Source organism: Centroberyx gerrardi, chromosome 2, assembly GCF_048128805.1.
Source record: "Centroberyx gerrardi isolate f3 chromosome 2, fCenGer3.hap1.cur.20231027, whole genome shotgun sequence".
In the NCBI taxonomy this organism is placed as follows: Eukaryota; Metazoa; Chordata; class Actinopteri; order Beryciformes; family Berycidae; genus Centroberyx; species Centroberyx gerrardi.
In genome coordinates, this window is record NC_135998.1 from 36206621 (window position 1) to 36232936 (window position 26316).

The 26316-nt window shown below is 41.1% G+C and overlaps 2 protein-coding genes across 3 annotated transcripts in view; both read left to right on the forward strand.

Annotated features, from left to right (window-relative positions):
• Positions 1-26316, forward strand: part of LOC139917261 (protein NLRC3-like) — a 69552-nt gene that overhangs the window by 27561 nt on the left and 15675 nt on the right. The window lies entirely within an intron of this gene.
• On the forward strand, positions 310-17269 carry LOC144540752 (protein NLRC3-like). Its single transcript, XM_078286348.1, has 9 exons — positions 310-771; positions 5534-5813; positions 6438-8259; positions 10678-10851; positions 12029-12202; positions 13327-13500; positions 14751-14924; positions 15829-15875; positions 16120-17269. Exons 2-9 carry the CDS (start codon positions 5543-5545, stop codon positions 16647-16649), a joined length of 3366 nt encoding a protein of 1121 aa, XP_078142474.1. The 5' UTR covers positions 310-771; positions 5534-5542; the 3' UTR covers positions 16650-17269.

The window sequence follows — 26316 nt, forward strand, 5'->3', positions numbered from 1 at the left end:
ACTAGCAGCCAGCGATGCTAACAGGAGGCTTTCTGACCATTTCTTAACAAAAACACCAGTTAAAATAAGGTTTATCACACTAGTTCAGCATTAATGATGTTGTGGAAACTATCTTTTCATGTCTTATATTTACTTATTTAACCAGGCTGCTTTCACTGACTTGCTGCTTCAAGGCAGACCGGGCCAAGGAAGACAAATATGAAAGATAAAACAATACAGTCGTTAAAATACAAGAAATGTCACAGAAAATAAAGTGCAAAGTCATCAAAAGACAGTAAAATCTCAAACAGAAGAGTTTAACTTCCTGTCACGTGCTCCACCTCGGCAGGAAACGTTTCATTTTGTGTGACGTCAGACAGATTTTAGATCGACACTCTCATTCTCGCTCTGTCATTGAATTTTAAAGCGATATAAATTTCTCCTCCTCCATCATTACATCTGTGTGTGCTGGTCTGCTGTTTAGTTGACTGTAGATGATGTGGTTAATGTCTCCATCTAGTGGACACACAGTAGAACTACATCACCTGATCTGTGATTTCTCTGCCTCAGACCTGGTTTCTGGCCTCAGGTTAGACCGGTTTGGTGTCAGACTGATGTTTCTACACTTTGATAGTGAAGTTATGAGGAAGTGACAGCAGCCTCAGATCAAATGAACACAGACACCCAGAACTGACGAAGGAGAATAAGCAGCGTCTTCTCTGTCAGTGTTTCCTCTACAGATGAAGGCAGAACGTCTCTGGATGTGAATTCACCAGGCAAACATCTTCCAAGGTAACATTACTGTTTGATGAATACACCAGCTGACATTGTATGATGTGACTGTATAGTCGACTGTTGTAAGACAAGCTGCTAAAGTCTTTCAAATCACCTGCTGTTTGCAGATGGCGTTCATAGTGCCATAATATCCAACATTTGTTCCCTTTGTGGCCATAAAGAACATTTTGTTTTATTTGTGACTTTTAGTGGAAGCCTGATAAACTCTAGTTAGGTTGTAATCTCAATTCACTGCATTGGTGAAATATGCAGGAAGTGTCAGAACTAGTGTGAAAGCTCAGATACATGTTGTGTTTCTGTTGATACACTGTGTACAAAACACTACAACCTCCACAAAACTGAGGTTCACTCCCGTTCACCCACCAAACGAGAGACAATGTACCTCAAAGCCCATTGCACACCGTTTCGAGGAAACATGACGTTCAACCAGGAAACCGTAGCAAAAATATTATGCCTGGTCTTTGAAAAGAGTGGACTCACAAATAGGCTAGACATCTGTGTTATCATTCTGTACTTCTTTGAGGAGAGTTGCATTTATTTTTCTTAATTTTATTCAAGTTTAAACTTTGTGAAACGTGCTTACAGTCACACCATATGAGCTTTTTCATGTTTGGTTGAAAATTGTGAAAAAGTGAGTGATGAATTGCATGAATGTTCAGTATGTTCACATAAAGCAGCATGTTCTGAACAATATAAAATACATTTTTGACAAATTGAATTTTTGTTTATTTGTGTTTGACGCTCGGAACCACAAAAAGGCCATGTCATGCCAACCACCCATATACATATACCTTTGGTTACCTTTGGTTGGATACCTTGAATAGCCAACCTTGCCACCTGGGGAACTGCACCCCAGGGTGAGACTCACTGTTCAACGTCCTGAACATGTAAATTAGTTGTAATGCTTTTAGTGAGGTTAAAGTTCACCATTTGACAGACGCATCATAAAACTGCTTCCTGATTCTCTGCCACAGACTTCAGATTGGACTTTGATCCTGATGTTATCTTATCGCTGCTCCTAGTACTGCTTTGTAAACATTTAAAAGCACATTCCACTTAAACACTACTTCTACTACTACTCATACTTTTAAAGGCATATTCCACTAAATTGTTACTTCAACATATTTATACTTTCAATGGTATACTCCGCTAAAGTGCTACGTCTACCACTACTCATATTTCTAAAGGTCTACTACACTGAAACCCTATTTCAACTACAAGTCATACTTTTACAGTATATTCTGCTAGAACACTGTTACCGTGGCTACCATTGTTTTTTAGATCCATAAACTTCTTTATTTTAACTTAAAATGTGAAAGAAGTTTATCTGCAAGCAAGTGTGGTTGAATGGTATTAAATGCAGATGAAAAGTTGATGAACAACAACCTGGCATAGGTTTTAGGGCCCTCAAGGTGTCTTAGTACAAGGTGTGACAATGTCAAGGAGGAATCCTCTATGCCCCTAAATGCCCTATAAGCAAACTGTAAAGGATCCAGCAAACTGTAAAAGATAGAGGAGGCACATCTTCCAAATGTCAAGAACAAAAACCACAAAGCATTCAGGTACCAACTTACACACAACGCGTTAACAGGTCATATCCTAACAAAATTGGCTATAGCTCATTGACCATTCATCTAATCAAGCCAAAATTTGAAACACATGTTGAGGAGAGTTGCTTGAACACGCCTACAAAAGCATTTTGAGCTCTACCACTAGTGAGCGCTACAAATGCAAAAAGTTTATATCTCATAATTGACTGCATAGATTTTTATGAAATTTTGTACACATGTTGTAGGATGATGTCAAAGTCGACCCATGAAATTTGGTCATGATTGATGAAAGTGGAAGTCAAAACCTCAAAAATTCATAAAAATCAGCCGTATGTCCTGCTGAAATTTTCAGAACATGTCGGCTGAAGTGAGATAAAACTTTCGTACACTGGTACCTACCCCCGATTCTGAAGTCGCCCCCCTCTATTCATAGCAAAAACTGACTGTGATCCCACAGTGTTGTCCTCCTAAACTGTACATTACAAAAAAACAACATGATTTTTGAAATCGTCATACCTTAATTAGTAAACAGCCAAAAAATGTTTATGATATCTTGAAAACTGAGTGTACGGTAGATGGAAATGCGCAGCTGCAAATAGTTTGATAAATTGACAATGTGACATGTTCAAGATAGTTTGATCAATCTTCATCAAACTAAATACAAATGATGTCTGGACTCTCAAGATGGTGTCTGTAAAGCCATGTGTAAATTGATTTATGTGGGGCGCTAGTTATAGTTATAATATTGCTTCTGAGGCTTTCAATATGGGTTGGACTTTCACCTATGAATAATCACTTGTCCCTTTGTTGTGTTTTCTGGCCCATGTGACTCAGTATTGTTTTATTCGTTAACGGAGAGCACTACAAAGTTCTATGAAGTGATTAGAACTGTCAATCATAGGCTGCAGTATCACAATACTTGGGTGGGTTCAAATCCAGGCTTGTCCCTTCCGAAGTCATAAATCGTCAAAAACAAGGGGCATTCTCCAATAGAAGAACTGCAATGAAATGATAAATTTGACAGCAGTCACACTAAGTTGTCTGTTTAGAATGAAGCAAGTTAAGTTGAGTCCCTGCTGCAAGTCAAGTCATTACAGTGGTCATGTTGACTGTTGTTTTCAACATTAATTAAATTAAAACGAAATAAACCATAATGGATTGTATGAAATGGAAATGTAGCCCTATAGCTTAGTGCTTTAAAGTGAAAACACAGAAGTACAAACCAAAACTGAACATCACAATGCTAAGCCTCCTGCCCGACTCCCCCTCAGGAGGGTCACACTGTGTCCTTGTTTTCCTACTTATGTTAACTGTTTTTGTGCACTAAAAGTATTACATCACAGCCAAACATGACTGAATAATGTATAAAATAAACAATTGATACAACGAAGTATATACAAACTAAACATGCATGGTTCAGCAGCTATTTCTCTGGCTGTGTACAGTCTGTGAGAGTAGAGGTTTTGCTGTCTGACCCACTGGCCTTGTCCATGGGTGTTCCTCAGGGGTTCATTCTTGGTCCAACCCCTTTTCAAGATTTACATAAATAATGTTGCCTATGCTGCTGGCACCTCTCATATCCATCTGTATGCTGATGACACCATTCTGTACACCTCCGGCCCCTCTCTGAACACTGCTTTGACTTCCCTGCAGCACAGCTTCAACAACCTCCAATATGCCTTTTTCAACCTTCACCTTCTAACAAACACCACCAAAAAAACAAAATGCATGGTCTTTAACCGGAACCTACCCCAAGATGCCCCCCCCCCCCCAAAAAAAAATAAAAAAATCACCTCTGGATGGATCAGAGCTAGAATTTGTCATCTCATATAAATACTTAGGTTTCTGTCTTGATAGTTCACGTTCCTTTCAAACTCACATCAACACCCTGTTATGCAAAGTCAGAACACAAATTGGTTTCCTCTACCACAATAAAGCATCTTTCACCCATTCTGCAAAACACATTCGTTAAAATGACCATTTTACCAATCTTGGATTACGGTGACCTAATCTACAGGATTGCCCCCAGAAATAGGGTGACCACATTTTCAAACCCCCAAACCGGGACCCTTAAGTGTACCGCATAAGGAGGTTCTATATTATTATTATATTGTTGTTCTATATTATATTATTATATTCTATATTAATTATTATTAGGTTCTATATTATTGAGCGTGGGAATGGACAGTTTGGTGGGGGAGCGGCGGCTGTGAGAGCAGAGCAGAGAGAGAAGGAATCTCCTAAAGTTCATATTCGTCTGCCCCTCAATACTTAATGTTCATTCAGCGTCAACATGTAGATCTAATTGAGTGTTTAATTTGTTAATAACCTATTCAACTTTTGTAAGAGGATTTAGAAAGTTATGTACAAGATGGAGCTGTTATCTTCGACTCAAACAGGCGTACTCTTAATATGGCTCTGGGTTAGACTAGCTGTTTGTGCATCTGGCATTCTAACTCCTTACACTAGGGATGGGCATTTCAAGCAAAAATACTATTCGATATTCACTGGGAACTATTCGACCATATGCTTGCTAGTTTAGACCTATAGTTATAGTTGTATAGTTGTTGATTAACTGTAGTGTTATTGATTATTGATTGATATTGCTAAAGTTAAATAAACTCTGTTATACTTTTAAAGAGAAGTTGTCTGTGATTCCTTGTGCATATGTGTTGTAATAACGGCTGGTTGTGAGGGCCTGTGTACGAATTCACCCTTCACTGTTCACTCATAAATGTACAGTGGTACTTAAACACTGTCATTTGGGGGTGAACAGCCATTATGAGACTACATTAAAGGTTCGGTTATTGGTCCCTGATTCCAGGATGGTGCCCCGTCAATATTGACTCCCGTCAATAATTTTATGAATATTAATAATTTCACGATTATTAATTATTGATTGCTAATAACCAAACCTGCCCCTATCAAAGCCCAACACCACATTGCCATTTGCTTTGTCACCGGTGCCCCCTCAGCACTCATCACTGTGACCTGTATTCTCTAGTCAAAAATCCCATATAATAATCCCTCTGTTCATTACTCAACAGGGCTTAATTACATTACCAATTACTTGTGTGACCTGGCTGATAAAGTGATATTACTATCTTTAGACACACCTCTAAAACATTGGTACTGATGAGATGAAGTCATTCCTGTGGGAAAAATGCATAATTGTTCTTAGAGTTGAATATTTCCTATAATTTTACCAGGGAGCAACGATGGCAACATTTGTAGAGCTGCTCTTCAAAACTTTGGAGGATTTGGGAGACGAAGAGTTCAAGAGCTTCAAGTGGTTCCTGGCTGAGTGCCTGGAAGGGTTCCCAGCCATCCCAAAGAGCCGACTGGAGAAGGCAGACAGGCAGGACACACTGGATCAGATGGTGCAGACCTACAACACAAACACTCTGGAGGTGATCAAGAAGGTTTTAATGAAGATCAACAGGAATGATCTAGTGCAGAGTTTGTCAAACACCAGCTCAGGATCCAAAGGTTAGTCATGGGAAAATTTAAAATGGGGCATTTGTAAAAAGGATCCAATTTATGCAATCATGCATCACATGTAATGATTTATCATATAACACTTCATATCAACAATTTATATAGAGTGCAAGCTGTGCCATCTTTAAGTGTACTTTTATTGGCCTACATCCAGACAATAGATGTGTAAAGAGAGACAGGCAGCCTTGTGAGCGTCTGTGTTTATTGTAAGCTTTAAAGTTTTAATTGTTAAGTTTTTATAGTAGTTAAGTACTTTACATACATGAACATAACAAACAGCACAAAGTGAAAAGGAATGCAGCTAGCTGCTTGGTTAACACAAAGTTTGTCAACACAACCATTAAAGCACAGCTAGCAGAGCTTTATGGGAATCAGCACAGTGTGAATGTGTTTTGAAGGAATCCGATTGGTTGCATGAAACTCCTGGCTGAGTAATAATAAAAGATTCTACAACAGCTACCTTATACCTTATACCCAGTCAGGACCTGTTTGTCCACCCACCAGTAATGAGCCGAATAGATTCCATGGAGTTGGGAATGTGGTCATTTACCAGAAAATGTTTGCATTACTCATTACTCACCTCTCATTGATGTCATCTGTTGTTTATTCATTCAGAGACTCTTGCTGCCATCTGCCAACATGAATTCAAATCCAGTCTGACGGAGAAGTTTAAGTATTTGTTTGAGGGGATTGCTAAAGCAGGAAACCCAACACTTCTGAAGCAGATCTACACAGAGCTTTACATCACAGAGGGAGGGAGTGGAGAGGTCAATGATGAACATGAGGTCAGACTGATTGAAGCAGCATCCAGGAAACCAGCGAGACCAGAAACAACAATCAAATGTGAGGACATCTTTAAACCCGTACCTGGAAGAGATAAACCAACCAGAACACTGATGACAAAGGGAGTGGCTGGCATTGGGAAAACAGTCTTAACACAGAAGTTCACTCTGGACTGGGCTGAAGACAAAGCCAACCAGGATGTACAGTTCACATTTCTGTTCACTTTCCGAGAGCTGAATCTGCTGAAAGGGAAAAAGTACAGCTTGGTGAAACTTCTTCATCACTTCTTTACTGAGACCAAAGAAGCAGGAATCTGCAGGTTTGACAAGTTCCAGGTTGTGTTCATCTTTGACGGTCTGGATGAGTGTCGACTTCCTCTAGACTTCAAGAACAACGAGATCCTGACTGATGTTACAGAGTCGACCTCAGTGGATGTGCTGCTGACAAACCTCATCAAGGGGAAACTGCTTCCCTCTGCTCGCCTCTGGATAACCACACGACCTGCAGCAGCCAATCAGATCCCTCCTGAGTGCGTTGACATGGTGACAGAAGTGAGAGGCTTCTCTGACCCACAGAAGGAGGAGTACTTCAGGAAGAGATTCAGAGATGAGGAGCAGACCAGCAGAATCATCTCCCACATCAAGACTTCACGAAGCCTCCACATCATGTGCCACATCCCAGTCTTCTGCTGGATCACTGCTACAGTTCTGGACCATGTGTTGAAAACCAGTGAGAGAGGAGACCTGCCCAAGACCCTGACTGAGATGTACATCCACTTCCTGGTGGTTCAGTCCAAACTGCAGAACGTCAAGTATCATGAGAGAGCTGAGACAGATCCACACTGGAATACAGAGAGCAGGAAGATGATTCTCTCTCTGGGAAAACTGGCTTTTGAGCAGCTGGAGAAAGGCAACCTGATCTTCTATGAAGCCGACCTGACAAAGTGTGGCATTGATATCAGAGCAGCCTCAGTGTACTCAGGAGTGTTCACACAGATCTTTAAAGAGGAGTGTGGGCTGTACCAGGTCCAGGACAAGGTCTTCTGCTTTGTCCATCTGAGCATTCAGGAGTTTCTGGCTGCTGTCTACATGTTCCACTGTTACACAAACAGGGAAGAGAAGGTACTGGAGACATTCCTGGGAGAAGATAGAAGAGATAGAAGAGAAGGTAGATCTGAAGACGGTGAACAATCCCTGGATGTCTTCCTGAAGACAGCCATGTACAAATCCCTGAAGAGTAAAAATGGCCACTTGGACCTCTTTGTCCGCTTCCTTCATGGCCTCTCACTGGAGTCCAGCCAGAGACTCTTAGGAGGCCTGCTGGGTCAGACACAGAGCAGACCAGAAAGCATCCAGAGAGCCGTCAGCAACCTGAAGAAGATGAACACTGATGATACCTCTCCTGACAGAAGCATCAACATCTTCCACTGTTTGATGGAGATGAACGACCAGTCAGTACATCAGGAGATCCAACAGTTCCTGAAGTCAGACACCAGATCAGAGAAGAGACTCTCTGAGATCCACTGCTCAGCTCTGGCCTACATGCTGCAGATGTCAGAGGAGGTTCTGGATGTGTTGGACCTGGAGGCCTACAACACATCAGAGGAGGGACGACAGAGACTGATCCCAGCTGTGAGGAACTGCAGGAAGGCTCGGTTAGTCCTGATGTGAATACCAACAGTATAGAACAGTGTAGAGCGACCTTCATACCTGACACCATCAGAATTACAATAAAGATCTATAGTTCCTCAAACATACACACTATTAACTGTTGTTCTACATAGCAGTGGTACACAGTGTTGGGCGTAACACGTTACAAAGTAATGTGTCACTGTAATCACATTACTGTCATTACTGTTTCAGGTTCAGTTTCACATTCCAGTTACTGATCTAACAGATTGGTTGTTTCCTGAGTTTCATTCTTTAGTCTAGTTCAACTCTTTATTGGTGTAATATCTATGAAAGATTCCCCTCGTCTTCTCCTGCCTTCAGCTCATGTCAGAAATATCAGAATTACAGAGAGCGACATGAACGAGCCAGCAAAGTGGGAAATATGACTCAGAAAGTTGGAATTTAATGCTGTAGGCTCAAAACCTTAAAAGTAACTAAACCCCAACCAAATCTGTGGTGAAGCCGGACTCTAATGGTGTCAGGCTGTTTTACTGAGTTGTTTTACCAGAAGTTGAACTGAACTGCCTATGGAGCTCAGGCTGAAATCTCTCTCATTTTTCATTCTTTTTTTAAACACTTTTTTACAGAAAGGCTTTCATATAATTGCAGTTATGTATTTTTTCTGTTTGGTTTCTGATTATATCATACATTAACCACTTTTGAGAAATTTCAAATTCTATAATATAAATTTTTGTCCTTATTAATTGTTTTTGATTATTATTATTTATCTTCTCGTGCCCTAAAAGTCTCTGGATCTCAGAAACCATAAGCCCCACAGCAGCCAAACTTTCCACATAGGTTGGAAATCTCACCCACTCCTCAGGAAACAAGACTAGGTCAAAACCTAGTATATGGCTGGGCCGTGTTCCGGCCGACCAATGGTGTAACTTCATCACTCAGTCAGTGACAGACATTCGCGTTTATAGGGCTGGCCCTGCTGTTGCGGTCCAACCAAAAAAAAATTACACCAATCTACCTGAAGGTGGCGCTATAACAGCCCACTTCACGTTTTGGTCCATAACTTCTGAACTGTGAGTCATAGAATCAAAATTCCTTTTTTTTTTTCCATTCCATTTTGAATTTTCTCAAAAACCAATTTTTGCGAACTCCTCCTAGACCGTTGAAGCAATCACCTCCAAATTTGGTGTGCGTCATCTCTGTATGCCCATAATTAAAAGTTATGAAAAGCTTTTTGATATTCCATACCGTTCTGATATAATTAGCTTCCAAAGTTTAGTCAAAGGTTGTGGGCGGGGTCCATTTTACAAAAGTTGCCAACTCATGAGTGCATTGTGCTACCTGCACCAAATTTGGTACACTTGTGCAGATGTCTACTCTGAGATACAAGCCAGAATTTGCTGTCATTTTGCCCATAGGGGGTGCTACAGCAACATTGTAGATTTTAAATGCCCATATTTCAGTAACTATAAATCATAGAAACAAAATTATTTTTTTCCCTGTATTCCTTAGGTGAAGCCACATCATATTCATAGGCCCCGCCCATTGCAGCCATATTAGATTTTCTGCCATTTTGAATTTTCTCAAAAACCTATTTTTGCGAACTCCTCCTACACCGTTGAACCAATCCACTCCAAATTTGGTATGCATCATCTCTGGATTCCCTTGATTAAAAAACATGATACACAAGATGTTTGGTACTCCATATCGTTTGGCCGCTATATGCCAATCAGTTTTAGGGCGTGGCACATATTTGACATCATGAGCCATAACTCAGGAATGCAAAGGCCAACACTCATGAAACTCAACATACATCATCAGGTATTGGCCTCTGGTAAGCCAGCAAAATATGGAGGGTTTTGGCCCATAGGTGGCGCTATAGCAACAATATAACTTTAAATAGCCATACACATTAATTCTATTTATATCTCAGTCATTGTATACAGTATAAACTCCATTCAAATTTCAAAATGCTTAGTATGGCATACTGATCAACCATCCCTAAGCTCATAATGATGACATGTATACTTTATGAGCTATAAAACACGTTATTCGATGGAGCTCCCTTCACTTCCATTTTATCATAGTATCTCCCCTAAATGTATCTTGATCATAGAGACAAAACATGCCACAGGGATCAAAACTTGCACATTGGTCCACATCATGCATTCACCTCAGAGGTCACCAGGTGCTTGGACCCTGTCATTGCCGCCTGCCGCTATATTTATTATTATTATGATTAGTAGTAGTAGCAGCAGTAGTAGTAGTAGTAGCAGTATGCTGTATAAGTGTTGATTGGTATGCTAGTCTCAGCTCTGCTTTGATAATCTCTCATTTTACATGAAATCTGTAAACAGACTTTCTGGCTGTGAACTCTCAGATACCTCAGCTCTGAAGTCCTGGTCTCAGCTCTTAAATCCAACCCTCCTTTATTCTTTATTCAGATTGAGGGGCTGCTGGTTGTCAGAGACTCACTGTGAAGTCCTGGCCTCAGCTCTCAAGTCCAACCCCTCCCATCTGACAGAGCTGGACCTGAGTAACAACAACCTGCAGGATTCAGGACTGAAGCTGGTCTCTGCTGGACTGGAGAGTCCACACTGCAGCCTGGAGACTCTCAGGTCAGACATCATATTTAATAATGTGCTGATATGAATATTATATGAATATTGTAATTTGAGGACGTCTGTATCGATCCATCTGAAATCAGACAGGATCTGGTTTTAGAGGCTTACATCTCAAATTCCTCATGTTGTTTTCACACAATCCTTTTGTATTCAAATGAATAACGATGAACTTTGTTGATGATATTCTCCATAGTGTTAAAGATACAGGAGTCCAAATGGCTCCAAAATGGCCTCCATCTATTGGGGCAAAACTTTGATGTGAGTGTTGGAGGCAATAACGGAATTAAAGATCAGACTTTTATTGTGGTAATTACCCAGAACGTATAGAGACATAATCACCCAGGTATTGATCCAACTATGGATACACAATGTATTAAAGATATTTTCTTTTGTGTATCTTCAAGGATAAAAGGTCACATGTCTCCATATTAGTACACTCTGGTATCTTTCACAGTTTAAGCATGATGGTATGGAGTTAATGTGTGCAACATTTTATCTTCCTGATGAAATTCCTTCATGGTAAAAACGAATTGTTCTATCATAACTCCAATTTTAATGCATATTTTGATGTAAAATGCACTTCGGACACCAGAGACGTTGCACTTTGTAGGTGTCTCCACAGACTTAAAGGGATGTGAACTCTGGTAGAACCTTGGGTTGTGTCACTTCCTGGACTTGATAAAACCCCCAAATCTGTGATTCACTCTCAGCTGTTGCTCCGGTAGAGACGATTGGAGGGTTCGGGTTAAGTTAGAGTCAAGTTAGGGTCCAGTTAGGGTTAAATTAGGGTTAAGTTCCCCATCCAACTCAAATTCTGCTTTTTATCACAATTATTTCCAGAGAAACTGCCATCTGAAAATATTGTCCCAATAAAAAGTGGATTCTGGACCTTAACTAAACATTTATTTATTTGAAACTACTTGGCATTCAGGGCCCAAACTGCAGATTTATTCATCTGGTCGGTTACAGAACGTGTTCAAGGAAAATGGACCAATCCTGAGACAGACGTGTGACAGCCTGCCTGGTTTCAGATGGAAAGACTCTATGAGGCCGACATGATGCTGATCCACACTGACAACATGCTGAAGTCCATTAGATTATGAAACACTGGATTGTTGAAAGCATTCAGGAATATTTTATTTTATAGCTACATGCTTTATTCTTTATTCAGATTGAGTGGCTGCAGCTTGTCAGAGACTCACTGTGAAGTCCTGGTCTCAGCTCTGAAGTCCAACCCCTCCCATCTGAGAGAGCTGGACCTGAGTATCAACAACCTGCAGGATTCAGGACTGAAGCTGCTCTCTGCTGGACTGGAGAGTCCACACTGCAGACTGGAGACTCTCAGGTAAAATCAGTTTACAGTTTTTCTCAGTTGATTCGAAACATTTCTCCAAACTAAGGTCCGTTCTCTCAAAACAGGACTCCTGAATCTGCAAAGGTCGCCCTGCAGGTTTTACATGAGGATTTGAGTTTTATTGATCCAGCTTCATATAAACAGCAGTGAAGCTCAGTGACTGAGAGAAGATCATCCATGCTCTGATATCTTGTCATTAGATTACTGCACCTCTCTCTGTTCCTCTCAGCCATAATTCACTGTCACATCTCCAGCTGCTTCAGAATAGAGCAGCTAGATTTTAACCAGTGGGAAGGTGACATCATCATCTGCCCAGTTTTAACATCTGTCCTCTGGTTACCAGTTAGATAGAGAATTCATATTAAAATGTCACTGAACACATTTAAAGCAGGCTAGTTTTGGTCCTGAATTACACTGTGGAGCTCTTAGTTCCCTGTGAGCTGAGAGCCAGCTGAGATCTTCAGGTCCTCCTGACTTTCCCTCAGTCCAGACTCAACACTGAAGGTGGTTTCACTTTAGTCCTCAGGGCTTCCAGACTGTGGAAAGCCTTCCTGAGGGACTGAGGCTGCAGATTCACTATCATCTTTAAAAGTCTTTGTAAAACACACTTTTATTGACTTGCTTTTGTGTCATTTTGTGTAATCTCTTTTGTCTCTCCTCACTTCTTCATCTTGTTCTCGTGTTTATATTTTATATTATTATTTAAATCCACTTGTTTTTAAAGTATTTCCTAATTTCTATCCACTTTATTTTCTTTTTTATGGCTCGTTGTGCAGCGTAACAAAGCATGTGCCATTTGGTGGATTTATTTATCCAATCACCTTACAGCACCATGTGTGAATACATTGTTAGCATGGGCGGCCCAGTGGGAATCAAACCAGTTTCCCTGTCAGTGTTAGTGCTCCAGTCAGCTCAGTATACAGCACCATGCAAACACACTGGGACCTGCTTTAGACCAGGCCTCATCAATACAGTCTGTCAGTAGAAATAATACAATAATGACATTAAATATAAGGGTCAGTTAGCCTCATCAATACAGTCTGTCAGTAGAAATAATACAATAATGACATTAAATATAACAGAGTAACATTTCCACACGTCTTCTTGTCCTTCAGGCTGAGTGTCTGTCAGCTGTCAGAGAGAAGCTGTGGAGCTCTGGCCTCAGGTCTCAGCTCCCAGTCCTCTAGTCTGAGAGAGCTGGACCTGAGTAACAACGACCTGCAGGATTCAGGACTGAAGCTGCTCTCTGCTGGACTGGGGAGTCCACACTGTAGACTGGAGACTCTCAGGTCAGGATCACTGTTACTGTTCAACAGACCGTTTAAATTCTGCTTTACATGCACATTAATGTCAGAGAAAATAACTGAACTGTCATTTTCCTGCTGATGTGGTTTTTGAAAGCAGCTGAGAAACCAACATTCATATATTCTATAAATAGACCATCTTCCATCGCAATTTTGCTGCAAGATGGCGTCAGCTGCCCCCGCGACCGGGGGCGCTCGTTAAGAATTAAAGGGCGACATGGACGACATGTTTTTTGTACACGTTTAACAATGTAAATAACACCAGTGCCCCCTGGTGGCGACATCAGGAAGCACATGTTGGAGTTTAGTTTAACACCAGGGACTTACAAAGCAAGACCTTCACATAATGATTCTTATTATGGGGATCAGATCCTTCATGTCAAAATGGTAGAGGTATTTTGAAAGCGCTGTCTGCATGTATGAAATACTTTGAAGCCTCTTATTTTGTTGATTCAGTGTTGTAACAAGATCATGTTGAGATGATGACATCACCTGTGTCTTTCCACACACCTGTGACAATTAAGTTTCCCTACATATAGAGGAAAAAGATGAGTTACTATCAGACACTGATGAAAGCCGGAGGGCCGAAAGCGTTCTGTTATGAAATAAAATAAGTGCTTAACAAAGTAACTTTCCATCGTGTGCGACTCCATCCTTTCAACTAAATAGTCGAAGCAAACGTCAATTAAAAATCACAGCAGCAGGATCTGCTGTTGAATCTGTTCACCAACGTGTTCAATGGCAGTTTCCATTCAAATGAATGGGAAGTAAAAATCTGAACTACAAACTGGTCCAGCTGCATCTGGTCTTGGTCAGTAGATTATATTCTGCTTTTCAAATAAATAACTTCATGTTGAAACTAAGTGGAATATTGATTTAACTGAAGCTACGTAAAACTCTACAGTGAAGGAAGTGATGAAATGTTGAATCCATCAATCTTCATGACTAAAACTAGGAAAACAAGGTCCAGGTTGAAAATAACCAGAATTCTGTTTTAAGAGAGAAACTCTGCTGTGATCAATATTATTGAAAATTATCAAGCTGCTTTTATTTTGAAATCGAGGAAAATTGAATCAAGATAATTATCAATATTGTTTTATCACCCAGAACTCTAAACTATACATCACTGAAGAAAATGCAACAATATGTTGCTGTGTGTATGTGTGTGTGTGTGTGTGTCTCTCTCTCTCTCTCTCTCTCTCTCTCTCTCTCTGTGTGTGTGTGTGTGTGTGCAGGCTGTCAGGCTGTCTGCTCACAGAGGAAGGCTGTGCTTCTCTGGCCTCAGCTCTGAGCTCCAACCCCTCCCATCTGAGAGAGCTGGACCTGAGCTACAATCATCCAGGAGCCTCAGGAGTGAAGCTGCTCTCTGCTGGACTGGAGGATCCACACCGGAGACCGGACTCTCTCAGGTATGGAGAGGCGACGTCCGCTAGAAGGCCGAGAGTCGCGCGCGTTTTCTCCATCGGACCGGCCGCGTCCGCGCCGCGGCTAAATACGGCCGTCGCTCCTCATTGGAGCTTCGTCCCGTTCGGTTCGCACACGGTTCGGTTATTAAGGAGAGCGAAGCTTTCTACGACCGAACTCACTACCTGAAACATTCAGGTGTCGATACTGAACCCGAGAGCGGATTCGGTCGGTCCGAGTAGCGTGAACCGGAACCGGACCGGACAGCCGCTCGTTACGTGACGTCGGGCTCGACGCTCGTTACGTTACGTAACTTTATCATCGTTAATTTGAAAGAGACGGAGAGAAGAGTTGAGACATTCTCACATTTTCTATCAGTCTGTTTCCTCAACACTGCAGTCGCTCCACCAGTTCTGTGTCTTGAGGCCGAATGTTGCGTCTCTTTAAAGTATCGAGTTCATGAGGTGGAAGAAGAGAAACCACGCCGCTGTCGGTGGAGGTTTATTCAAATCTGATGGATAAACTGACGCCTCTGGTTACTGGTGTTACTGGTGTCCAGTAAACTGAAAACACAGGCGATGGGAGCCGCCATATTGGTCTGCAGTAAACGTTACTATGGTTACAGACATTATTTACAGGAGTGGAGTGACTCCTGTTACCGTACAGACTCAGTCTGGTCGTTTTACTCCGCTCTGCTCCAGTCTGTACCAACATATGAACATTCACTCTGATTCATAAATTCAGTGTGAACGGAGCTGCTGAGAAGCTGAGGAATATTGTTTAATGTTGAATGGAGGATATGAGTGACGGCGTCTGGAAAATCACTCATATGGAAGGTTATGAAGATTATTTGTTCATTATCAAAGAGATTATGCTGTCTGACTTTATTTACCCCCCCTCCCCCCCCAGTGTGGACCATGATGCAGTGCGGTGGTTGAAACCAGGTCTGAGGAAGTGTAAGTGTGTATTTAGTTTGATTCATGAAAACAAAGCAGCACATTCAGTTTCTATTTAAATAGAAAGCTCATGTGTGACATCTATTCATTCAAATCCTACTCTGAAGAAAGATGGCTGACAAAATGTGTCATCATGAAACTGAAGAAATGAACAGTCCATCTGCTAATAAATCAACCAATAATAAACATAACAGGTGTATTAGATGAGAAGCTGCTGCTGTATTGAGTCTTGTTCTCTCATCAGATGCCTGTGAACTCACACTGGACCCAAACACAGTGAGCAGAAAGCTCTTCCTGTCTGAAGACAACAGAAAGGTGACCGAGGTGAGAGAGAAGCAGCCATATCCTGATCACCCAGAGAGATTTGACTTCTGGCCTCAGCTGCTGTGTAGAAATGGTCTGACTGGTTGCTGTTACTGGGAGGTCGAGAGGGAAGGAACGGTTCATATAGGAGTGACTTACAGAGGAATCAGTAGGAGAGGAAGGGGTGGAGACTGCTGGCTTGGAGGGAATGAAAAGTCCTGGAGACTGTCCTGCTATGGTGACACTTACTCTGCCTGTCACAATAACAGAGGAACAGTCATACCTCCGCTCTCCTCCTCTGACTCTAACAGAGTAGCAGTGTATCTGGACTGGCCTGCTGGCTCTCTGTCCTTCTACAGAGTTTCCTCTGACACACTGATCCACATCCACACCTTCCACTCCACATTCACTGAACCACTCTATCCTGGGTTTGGGGTTGGGTTTGGTTCCTCAGTGTCTCTTGTCAGATAGAGGAGGGAGAGAGAAACACTCACACTGCTAACCAAACACAGCTGCTAAGATGATAGTTCACTCTGTACAGGATCACACACACACACACACGCACACACACACACACTTTACTAAATAGAGTGTATTGTGTGTATTGGGTAACTGAACAGGGTTTTAACAACAAGAACATGGACATTTTATTATGAAAATGAAATGAATGAGAAATGAAACCAGACAGAATCAAGTTCTGGTTGTTCATCTTAGAGTCTGTTGTTGATGATTGACAGGTTGAAATATCTTTCTTTAGCAACATTTGGTATTTTATTGTCATCTCATCATTCCAAGATAAACTTCTATCTAGTTTTCTGTAATTGTTTGTCAGAATTAAAGTTTCTCCTAAATGAACATTGTTTGGTCTTCATCTTTTCCAACAAGCAGTTTCAACTGTGAGAGAGTGAAAGTCTCCTAACGGCCACTAGGGGGCAGATAGACTCTGACTCTGAGGGACAGGGAGGGACCAACACACACACACACACACACACACACACACACACACACACAGTTATCATCAGCAGTTTCAACTCTGATATAAATAATGTGATGGATGAAGCTTCTCAGCTGCTTCTACACTGTAAAAAATAAAATCCTAATTTTACGGAAAATAACTAAATTTTTACAGTAGTTTATGTTTTTTTTTAAATTGTATACAAAACTCTGTAAAATTACAGACATTATCTGTAAATTAACAACACAACTGTTATTTTAAGTATTATGCCAATAATGACAAATTACATATATTTCTCATTTTTGTACAGAAAAATTACTCTTATTATTTATACAGTATTTTTTCTGCTTTCTTAAATTACATACAAATTTATGTAAAATGACAATAATTATCTGTAATTGAATATGTAGCTCATTATATAAAGGTTTATGTCCATACTAACAATTTAACGTTTTTCTTTGTAATTTTAAGGTAAATCTTATTTTTGTATTCATGTGTACTTTTACATTCAAACTCTGTAATTCTGGATACAAATTTAGCAAACTTTGTTCATGACATCAAACATAATGCATAGTCTTTTTTTAAAGAGTACAAAGCTGCACTGCTCTCGAGGTTGAAACTTTCAGGCATGTTGCGCCTCTGGCCACACCCAATCAGTGATGTCACAGTGAGTAAAAGCACATACATGCCAATGAATGTGACAAAAGTAAAACGAGTAAAGGCAAAGTCAGGAAAACAATGCATTGCAATAGTCCAGGCAGGAAGTAGTAGAAGCAAGAATGATAAGCTTCAAGTCCTTTAGAGTAGCAACATGCTTGAAAGTTTCAACCTCAAGAGAGCAGTGCAGCAGAAACTTTTTGCCATATGTGATTTAGTGTGGACTTACTATTAAAAGTGTTCACAATAGGCAAGGCTTCAGAACGGAGAATAACACAAATGAAGAGTGAAGCAACAAACACCCTTTATTTTTAGTCAAAGCCTTGGCAGAAAAGGCATATTACAAAATAAAGCCTTCTTATATAACATTTTCTTGGTGTTAACACTCCTGGACAAACCAGGGAAAAATCAAGGAACATGGACAAACAAATAAAAAGAAATATAGCTCTCATGCTGTTAACACTCCTGGCCAAACTGGGGGACATCAAGGAGCATCAAGAAACAAACAGCTCTCATGGCAACGTCCATAACATCCATATTGTGCTTCTGTATTGTGTCATACGGGGGCTGGGGGGGTCCAGGGAGACCCTCTTTACAAAACTCTTTCCAACATCAGATATCTGTAAGGAAAGAGAAGAAAGCACTGAGTTTGATTAAACCACAATTTTAAAATTGTTGTTTCTTTCCTCTACACAAACTGGTGTTTCATATCAGAAAGTATTTTTCACCATTTTATCAATGCCAATACATGAAGATGAAGAAATGCAGCGGAGAGAGGCCGAGGCTGCGGCTGCAGTGCGCGATGCATGCAGTAGGCACTGCCGGCACCAACTCAGCTTTCTCCCTCAATACAGCACGCACTGAGGAATTTATTGCTTCAGTTGACTACATTTACCATCAACACTGAATTTCCAAGTCACTCCATGTGGATGAACATGAAATGATTTCAATTGTCCATTAGATGTCACTATAGGGCCCCATACAAGTAATCAATCACCTTCATCTGATCTTAATATGAACTACCACACACCAGTAATTCTGGAAACGTTGACAGGTCATAATCACATTTCTGAACGGCTTTTTGCATGTGAGCATGTGCAGGAAAAGAGAGCGGATAAGGAAACTGACACAAAAAAACACAGTTAACAGACCAGGGCTCCAAACGAACGCTGTCCCGACGTCCCGGGAACGGTCAAAAAAATGTGAGGTAACGTTAGATTATCATTCGGGACAGCTTCGGGACGACAATAGAAAAGCCTGTCAGCGGTGCACGCGTGATCTATTGTTGCAAAGCAAACTAGGCCTAGGTTTTGGGACAGTGGGTTTGAGCCCTGTAACACACACCATTTAATGTTTGGGAGAATAAAAACTTAACTGACTGTTCTACATGTTAAAGGATGCTTAATAATTTTATGCCAATGTTACCGTTAAAATTCCAGCAACCTGCTTCACTTACTAGTCCAAATACACAGTGGCTGAAAATCCTTTTCTGCCGCTCACCAAGCTGTCCAACCCAGTTCTGCCCAGAGTGGAAGCTCAAAGAAGCTGCCACAAAAGGCCGGTTATTCAGTGAGTTTCTCCACTCAAAGGACTTGGCTTGGTTTGGTTCCGAGCCGTTTGCTGCATGTCATCCCCTCTCTCTCACCTGCCTTTCCTGTCTCTCTCTACTATCGCTATCAAATAAAGCAGAAATGCCCAAAAAAATCATCTTTAAAAACGCAACTTTTTCAAAACTATTAATGAGTCCAGATTTATAAGCCATTCCACTCTTGAAACATAACCATTCTCAAGTTATGGTAAATTTGGCCTGATCTGAAGCCCAGCTAAATTTCTCATAGAACCAGCTAACCAGCAATGATGTACCCACTTTCCTGCTCAAAATGAACAGAAAATTCCTAGGCTGTTTCTAGGGTGTATCAGATGGTTGATGGATAGTTATAAGCACTCATAAATATCCATAATGCTTTATAACAATAATCATAACACATTATAAAGCATTTTATAATGACTTATAAGGTCAAGTATCATAATACTTCATAATTGCTGGTCACTCACTGACATTTTTTTTGCAAGGATCATAGTGTATTATAATTCTCATAGCTGTAATACATTATAATCATTTTATAATGCATTATAATCACTGTTATAATGCATTATAATGTGATTATAAGTTACTCTAAGTGGTCATTGGGCGCTTTAAGTAAAGTAATGAAATTCCTGAGGTAGAGGCAGATATAATACATTACAAGCTGGTTATAACCGGGCAGAGTTGGACGGCTAGGAAGAAACCACAGATACAGCATTCTAAGAAAGTACAACATACATGAGTCTCTCTCTCTCTCTCTCTCTCTGTCTGTCTCTCTGCCTGTCTATCTGTCTGTCTGTCTTACTTGGCAGATGCACTTTTGAAGAATATTTTGTTGTCATTATTATAGTTTTCAATCCCTGACAGTTTCTTCTAAACCAGTTGATTAGATTTGGTGTTGATCCAGATCTGGGATTTCTTCCAGATTCTGCCAATTTTTTATAACTGTCATGCTGCGTTCAGGAGCTGGTGGGAAAGTCCGACATCTGGGTCTTCCAAGCCGGCTGCTAAACAGCGCTGCTTTCACACGCTGTTCAGTCAGAAAATCCAAAATGGAAGAGAAACGATAAACAAATGAACCGTTACAGAGGCTGCAGCTTTGTCAGATGGGGATTTGTTCAGCGTTGGTGGAGGTTTGACTCTACTGAGAGATTTCTACTAAAGTCTTGAGCTTCAACTGTCTTTTTTTTTTACTTTTACATGTCTTTCTCACTGGGAGCTGACCAGTACAGCCACAGTCTTCTGACAGCAGCTGCTGATGGAGGAGTTTCTCTTCCACTTTCCACACTGAGCTGAGCGTCACTCACCTGTCTTCAGCCACAGAGCAGCGTCCGGCTTCAGAGGAGAAAACACCAAACAGCCTCAGGTTCCCTGCAGGGACGTCCTGAGACACACACACACACACACACACACTGTCCTGTCGGGGCTGGAGCATCGCTGGACCTCGGCCAGGGCAATCTCCAGGCGGGTCAGCGGGTGTTCTCGATCTCGTTCTCTCTCCCAGTGTTGGTGATGCAGAGCCGCGGAGTCGCTGTGGTGTCGGGGAGAAGGGTGAGGGTTCGACTGAACAGTCTGCTGGGCGGGTGGGGCCGCTGCCACCCGGCCCTGGGCGACCCGGGGCGACACCGCAGGCTCCGGATGGACGCTGGGCTGCTCCGATGTTCTGAAGGAAGGGAAGGAGGAGAAGGAGGGAGAGGAGGAGCAGGAGGAGACAGAGATGAAGAAGGAGGTAGAAGGTAGGAGGTAGGAGAGGAAGCAGAGGACATCAAAGGTTATTAGGAATTTATCTTGGTGAACTCAGTACCAATGGCTCAATGATTACTTGGCCATGTGCTGAGATTAATGGCTTCCAAAACTCACTTTCAAACTTTATATTTCGCTAACAACCATGGTGTGGAAAGCCATGGAAAGCTGCAATGCTAAGTCTGGCTGGTGAATTTTAATTTTTTTAATTGCAGGTCCAATAACATCAGAATTCACTTCAACAAATACAGAACTACGAAACAGAGGAACCCCCAAAAACAAAAATAGTCAATATTAGCACTGGACGTAGTTAAAGGCATTAACATCATTTTACACAGCGATTCATTTTCAAGTTAGACTGAAAGGGGGCGGGACCTGGAATCCCTTATTTGGGATGAAAAATTATGTCACGCTTGAGAGGACAAAATAATAAATAAATAACAATAATAATAATAACAATACTAAGATTAATAATAATAATAATAATAATAGATAATGGGTCTGTTTATTCAGTGCATTTCACAACTGAGGGCTTAGGGGCTTAAATCAGCCTCTCCAGACTTTATAATTTAATTGGCAAGACATAATATTTTAACCCAATAAACTGATGACAGAAAAGTAAAACTGTTTGAGAACGACAAAAACTACAGAAAAAGTCAGAGTGTGTACCTGAAGCCACAGAGCCACTGGAGTGATGCCAGGAACCCTTATGCAGTGACCTGAGTGAGAAGTGAAAGTGGAGAGAGAAAGGAAACATTGAGAAGGAGAGAAGGTGATGACATGTAACAAAGGTCCTGGGATGGATTCATACCCAGGATGTTGTGGTTACATGGTACGCCCCTTCGACCGCTGAGCCACCAGGACGTCCCGGAGACTTTCTAACTGTTCTAAGTCAGCGAAAGTTTATCATATCGTTCTGTACCGCATCGTATCGCATTGTATCATAGGATGAGAATCAATATCCGTCCTGATTGGACGAACTCTACTCACCGTAGCGACCGGGCGTGCTCCAGACTAGACCAGGAGTTGGGTCTCTCGTGTCTGTCGTGGTTCCTGATGGCTGCGTAGCTGTCGCTGCGCTGCGGCGGAGCCGGCGCCCCCTTCAGGCTCTCATAGGAACTGCGGCCGGCCGCCTGACCCCATATGGGACCCACGCTGTGCCGGTTTGAAGCCGGGATGCCACCGCTACTACTGCCGCTACTGCTGCTGCTGCTGCTGCTGTTGCCACGGTAACAGACCCCGCCCGGTGACCCTGGAACCAACAGAATAAAGACACAGCAATGATGTCATCACATTAAGGAAATACGTTGTTCATGGGACTAGAGTAGAGGCAAGTCACAGCATGGTTAAAAATGGTTACGAGGGACGTGCCACCACGTTGGAATGACAACCAGAGGTGGGGACTCGAGTCACATGACTTGGACTTGAGTCAGACTTGAGTTGATGCATGAAGAGAAGACTTGAGACTTGACTTGACTTGGGTTCTGGTGACTTGGGACTTGACTCTGACTTGTACTTTGATGACTTGAAAAGGTTTCTAAAGTCTTGACTTGAGATCTTGTCTTTGTGTAAATGACTTAGATTGAAAGTGATGAGATTTGTTCCAGCGGACGACTGAATTTAAATTCTGTTTTCTGAATTTGTATGGAATGATTGAATTTATTGAAGTTGAAACTTATTCTAGAAATCAAACTCATGATGCTCTTACCAAGTTTTTATCCTATTAAAACCATATTGCATTGAAAAGTCCTAGATATTTAGTTTTCTTTAAGATATTAAATTGATACTGGACTCTTGATTTGTTCTGGTGTGGGAGGTAATGTGTGTATTCTGCGTCTCCTCTCTCTCTCTGGAGTGTGTGTGTAATTACTTGCAGGTGGTGGTTCGCGATTGGTGGACCAGGTGCTTGTGTAGGTGTGTCCTGGTTGCTGATTGGCCTGTGGATGACAGCTCCAGGGATAAAAGACAGCTGCTACCTTGGGCTCTCTCTCCCCCTCCTTCCTGGCTTCCAGCGCTGGCATGACCAGTTGATGCAGTTACTGACATGTCATGAGTTTTTAGTCCTGGAGCTGCTCACATTTTAAGTTTCTGTTCAGACTGAGGATCCTGCAGCATCACACATTAAGACTCCAGCAGGATTTTTCCCAGATTTGGTCGTAGTTCCTTGCTGCATCAGGCAGGTTTTCATGAAGGCCGATTTTTTTTAATTTTTTTAATCTGCCTTCATGGTTAAAAAATACTTAATTGAAAGAGTGTTTTAAGGTCTTGTGTGATGTTGTAGGTATCTTCTTAACAGTTTTAGAGGACTGTCTTTTACAATGGCCGTCTATGGGAAAAAAGCTTTTTGGGCCGCAGGTGAATTTTAGGCTGCAGTACCACCGTTGGCCACCATGTCAAATTGGCAGCAAGGCTGAGACCTGACGCCTGGGGGCTGCTTCCAAGTCCTTCTGAGATGTTTTCTGTACTTCCTGGTTGAACAAGGACCCCTCCTCCCCAAGGGTCTCCAAACAATTGCCCGTTTTAAATATCAAAAAGTGAGTGATGAATTGCATGAATGTTCAGTATGTTCACATAAAGCAGCATGTTCTGAACAATATAAAATACATTTTTGACAAATTGAATTTTTATTTATTTGTGTTTGACGCTCGGAACCACAAAAAGGCCATGTCACGCCAACCACCCATATACATATACCTTTGGTTACCTTTGGTTGGATACCTTGAATAGCCAACCTTGGCACCTGGGGAACTGCACCCCAGGGTGAGACTCCCTGTTTAACGTCCTGAACATGTAAATTAGTTGGAATGCTTTTAGTGAGGTTAAAGTTAACTTCAGATTGGACTTTGATCCTGATGTTATCTTATCGCTGCTCCTAGTACTGCTTTGTAAACATTTAAAAGCACATTCCACTTAAACACTACTTCTACTACTACTCATACTTTTAAAGGCATATTCAAAAAAATTAAAATACTACTTCAACATATTTATACTTTCAATGGTATACTCCGCTAAAGTGCTATGTCTACCACTACTCATATTTCTAAAGGTCTACTGCACTGAAACCCTATTTCAACTACAAGTCATACTTTTACAGTATATTCTGCTAGAACACTGTTACCGTGGCTACCACTGTTTTTAAGATACATAAACTTCTTTTCAATCAGAGCTATTCAATCTGTTTCTCATAAACAAATCTCAACAAACAGCTGATCTGTACACACACACACACACACACACACACACACACACACACGTGACTTCAGCCTAATCTTAAGGCATTTGATCCAGGTGATCCAGGTACATGAGAACAGGGAGGGAACAGTAAAACTGAAAGTGTGAAGTCAGCTAGCTCAGACTCATTTTGAGACGACAGAGCAGAGCAGAAAGAGGAGAAGAGGCAGGCTGAGGCAGGGTGAGTGTTATTACAACATTATTATTATTTTAACCCAAGATTTTCCTCCAGACTTCAGTAATGAACCTGCACCCTCAGACACAAAGTAAGAGGACTGTAATGAGGAAATGTTATTGATAACCTACACTACTGTACTGAAAACCCATCTGTCACTACAACCATTTTATTCATCAAATGAAACTTGTTTAGTTAAACTTCATTTTAACTGTAATTCACCTTCATTTCTTCATGTGGTCCCTTCTCACTACACCTGTCTTTGGCCGTGGCTACACCTGCAATCAGAACAGTCAGATCGGATCTCAGATCAGGTCGCATTTATGTGTCCGCAAATGACTCTTCAAATCAATCAATCAATAACTTTATTGTCCCTGATGGGAATTTTTTTGTGCAGCCAAGTATAAAAAACACAAATCACAAACACAGAAAACACAGCATAGACTACAAAGACCATAAAAACAACATAGACGAAAATAACACTACTAAGAGTCACTATCTCTGTGAATTTAAAAAGTTTAATAGCAGTTGCAATAAAAGAAGACTTAGTCCTGTTTAGTTTTAGGCTTGGAGTTCTAAATCGTCTGCATGAGGACTTTCCTGGTAACAGATTTTTTTATACATATCCATGAGCTGAATTTGCTGAACTCCAATAATTTTGCTGGCTGTACTGACCATCCTGCTCAATCTATTTTTGTTTTGCACAGTCAAATTTTCAAACCACGCTACAATACAAACAACACTGATTCAATAAAACTTCTATAAAACAAAGTCATTGTTTTGGGCAGAAAGAACAAACGTTGCTGAACCTTCCTACAGATAACATCAGTGTCAATGTCGATGTCCTGGTTGTTGATCACAGTCTGTGAAAGTTCAGGTGGCGACTTCCTGAAGTCAATCACCATGTCTTTAGTTTTATTGACATTCAGTTGGAGGAAAGATGAGTCACACCACCGTACAAAGTCCTCAACCACAGGACCATGCCCAGACTCAGCCTCCTGAAGCAGACTGACAATCAGATGACAAACAGAATCATCAGCAAATTTGACAATGAATCTGTCTTTATGTTGACTGCGACAATCGTTTGTGTATAAAATATATAGGAGGGGAGAAAGGACACAGCCCCGGGGGGGATCCAGTTGATGAGACTAGCTGTTTTGAGAAGACCCCATTTACTCTCACCTGTTGGGACCGGTCTGTTAAAAAGTCTATTATCCAACCAACAATACCTTGGTCTAACTTAAAATGTGAAAGAAGTTTCTCTGCAAGCAAGTTGTAATGCTTTTAGTGAGGTTAAAGTTCACCATTTGACAGACGCATCATAAAACTGCTTCTTGATTCTCTGCCACAGACTTCAGATTGCACTTTGATCCTGATGTTATCTTATATAGGCTGTTTGTTCATGTTTATCAAAATTATATTGATATGTTATCTGATCATCTTTCCACTCGGTTACTTTATATTTCAATAAAAGTAGGAGGATGAAATACATGCTGCTTAATGCACTTACATACACATACTCTTTCTCTGTATTCTAACACTGTTTCTACAACACATACTTTTAAAGGTTTATTCCACTAAAACACTGCTGCTCCTAGTACTGCTTTGTAAACATTTAAAAGCACATTCCACTTAAACACTACTTCTACTTCTACTCATACTTTTAAAGGCATATTCCGCTAAAATATTACTTCAACATATTTATACTTTCAATGGTATACTCCGCTAAAGTGCTATGTCTACCACTACTCATATTTCTAAAGGTCTACTGCACTGAAACCCTATTTCAACT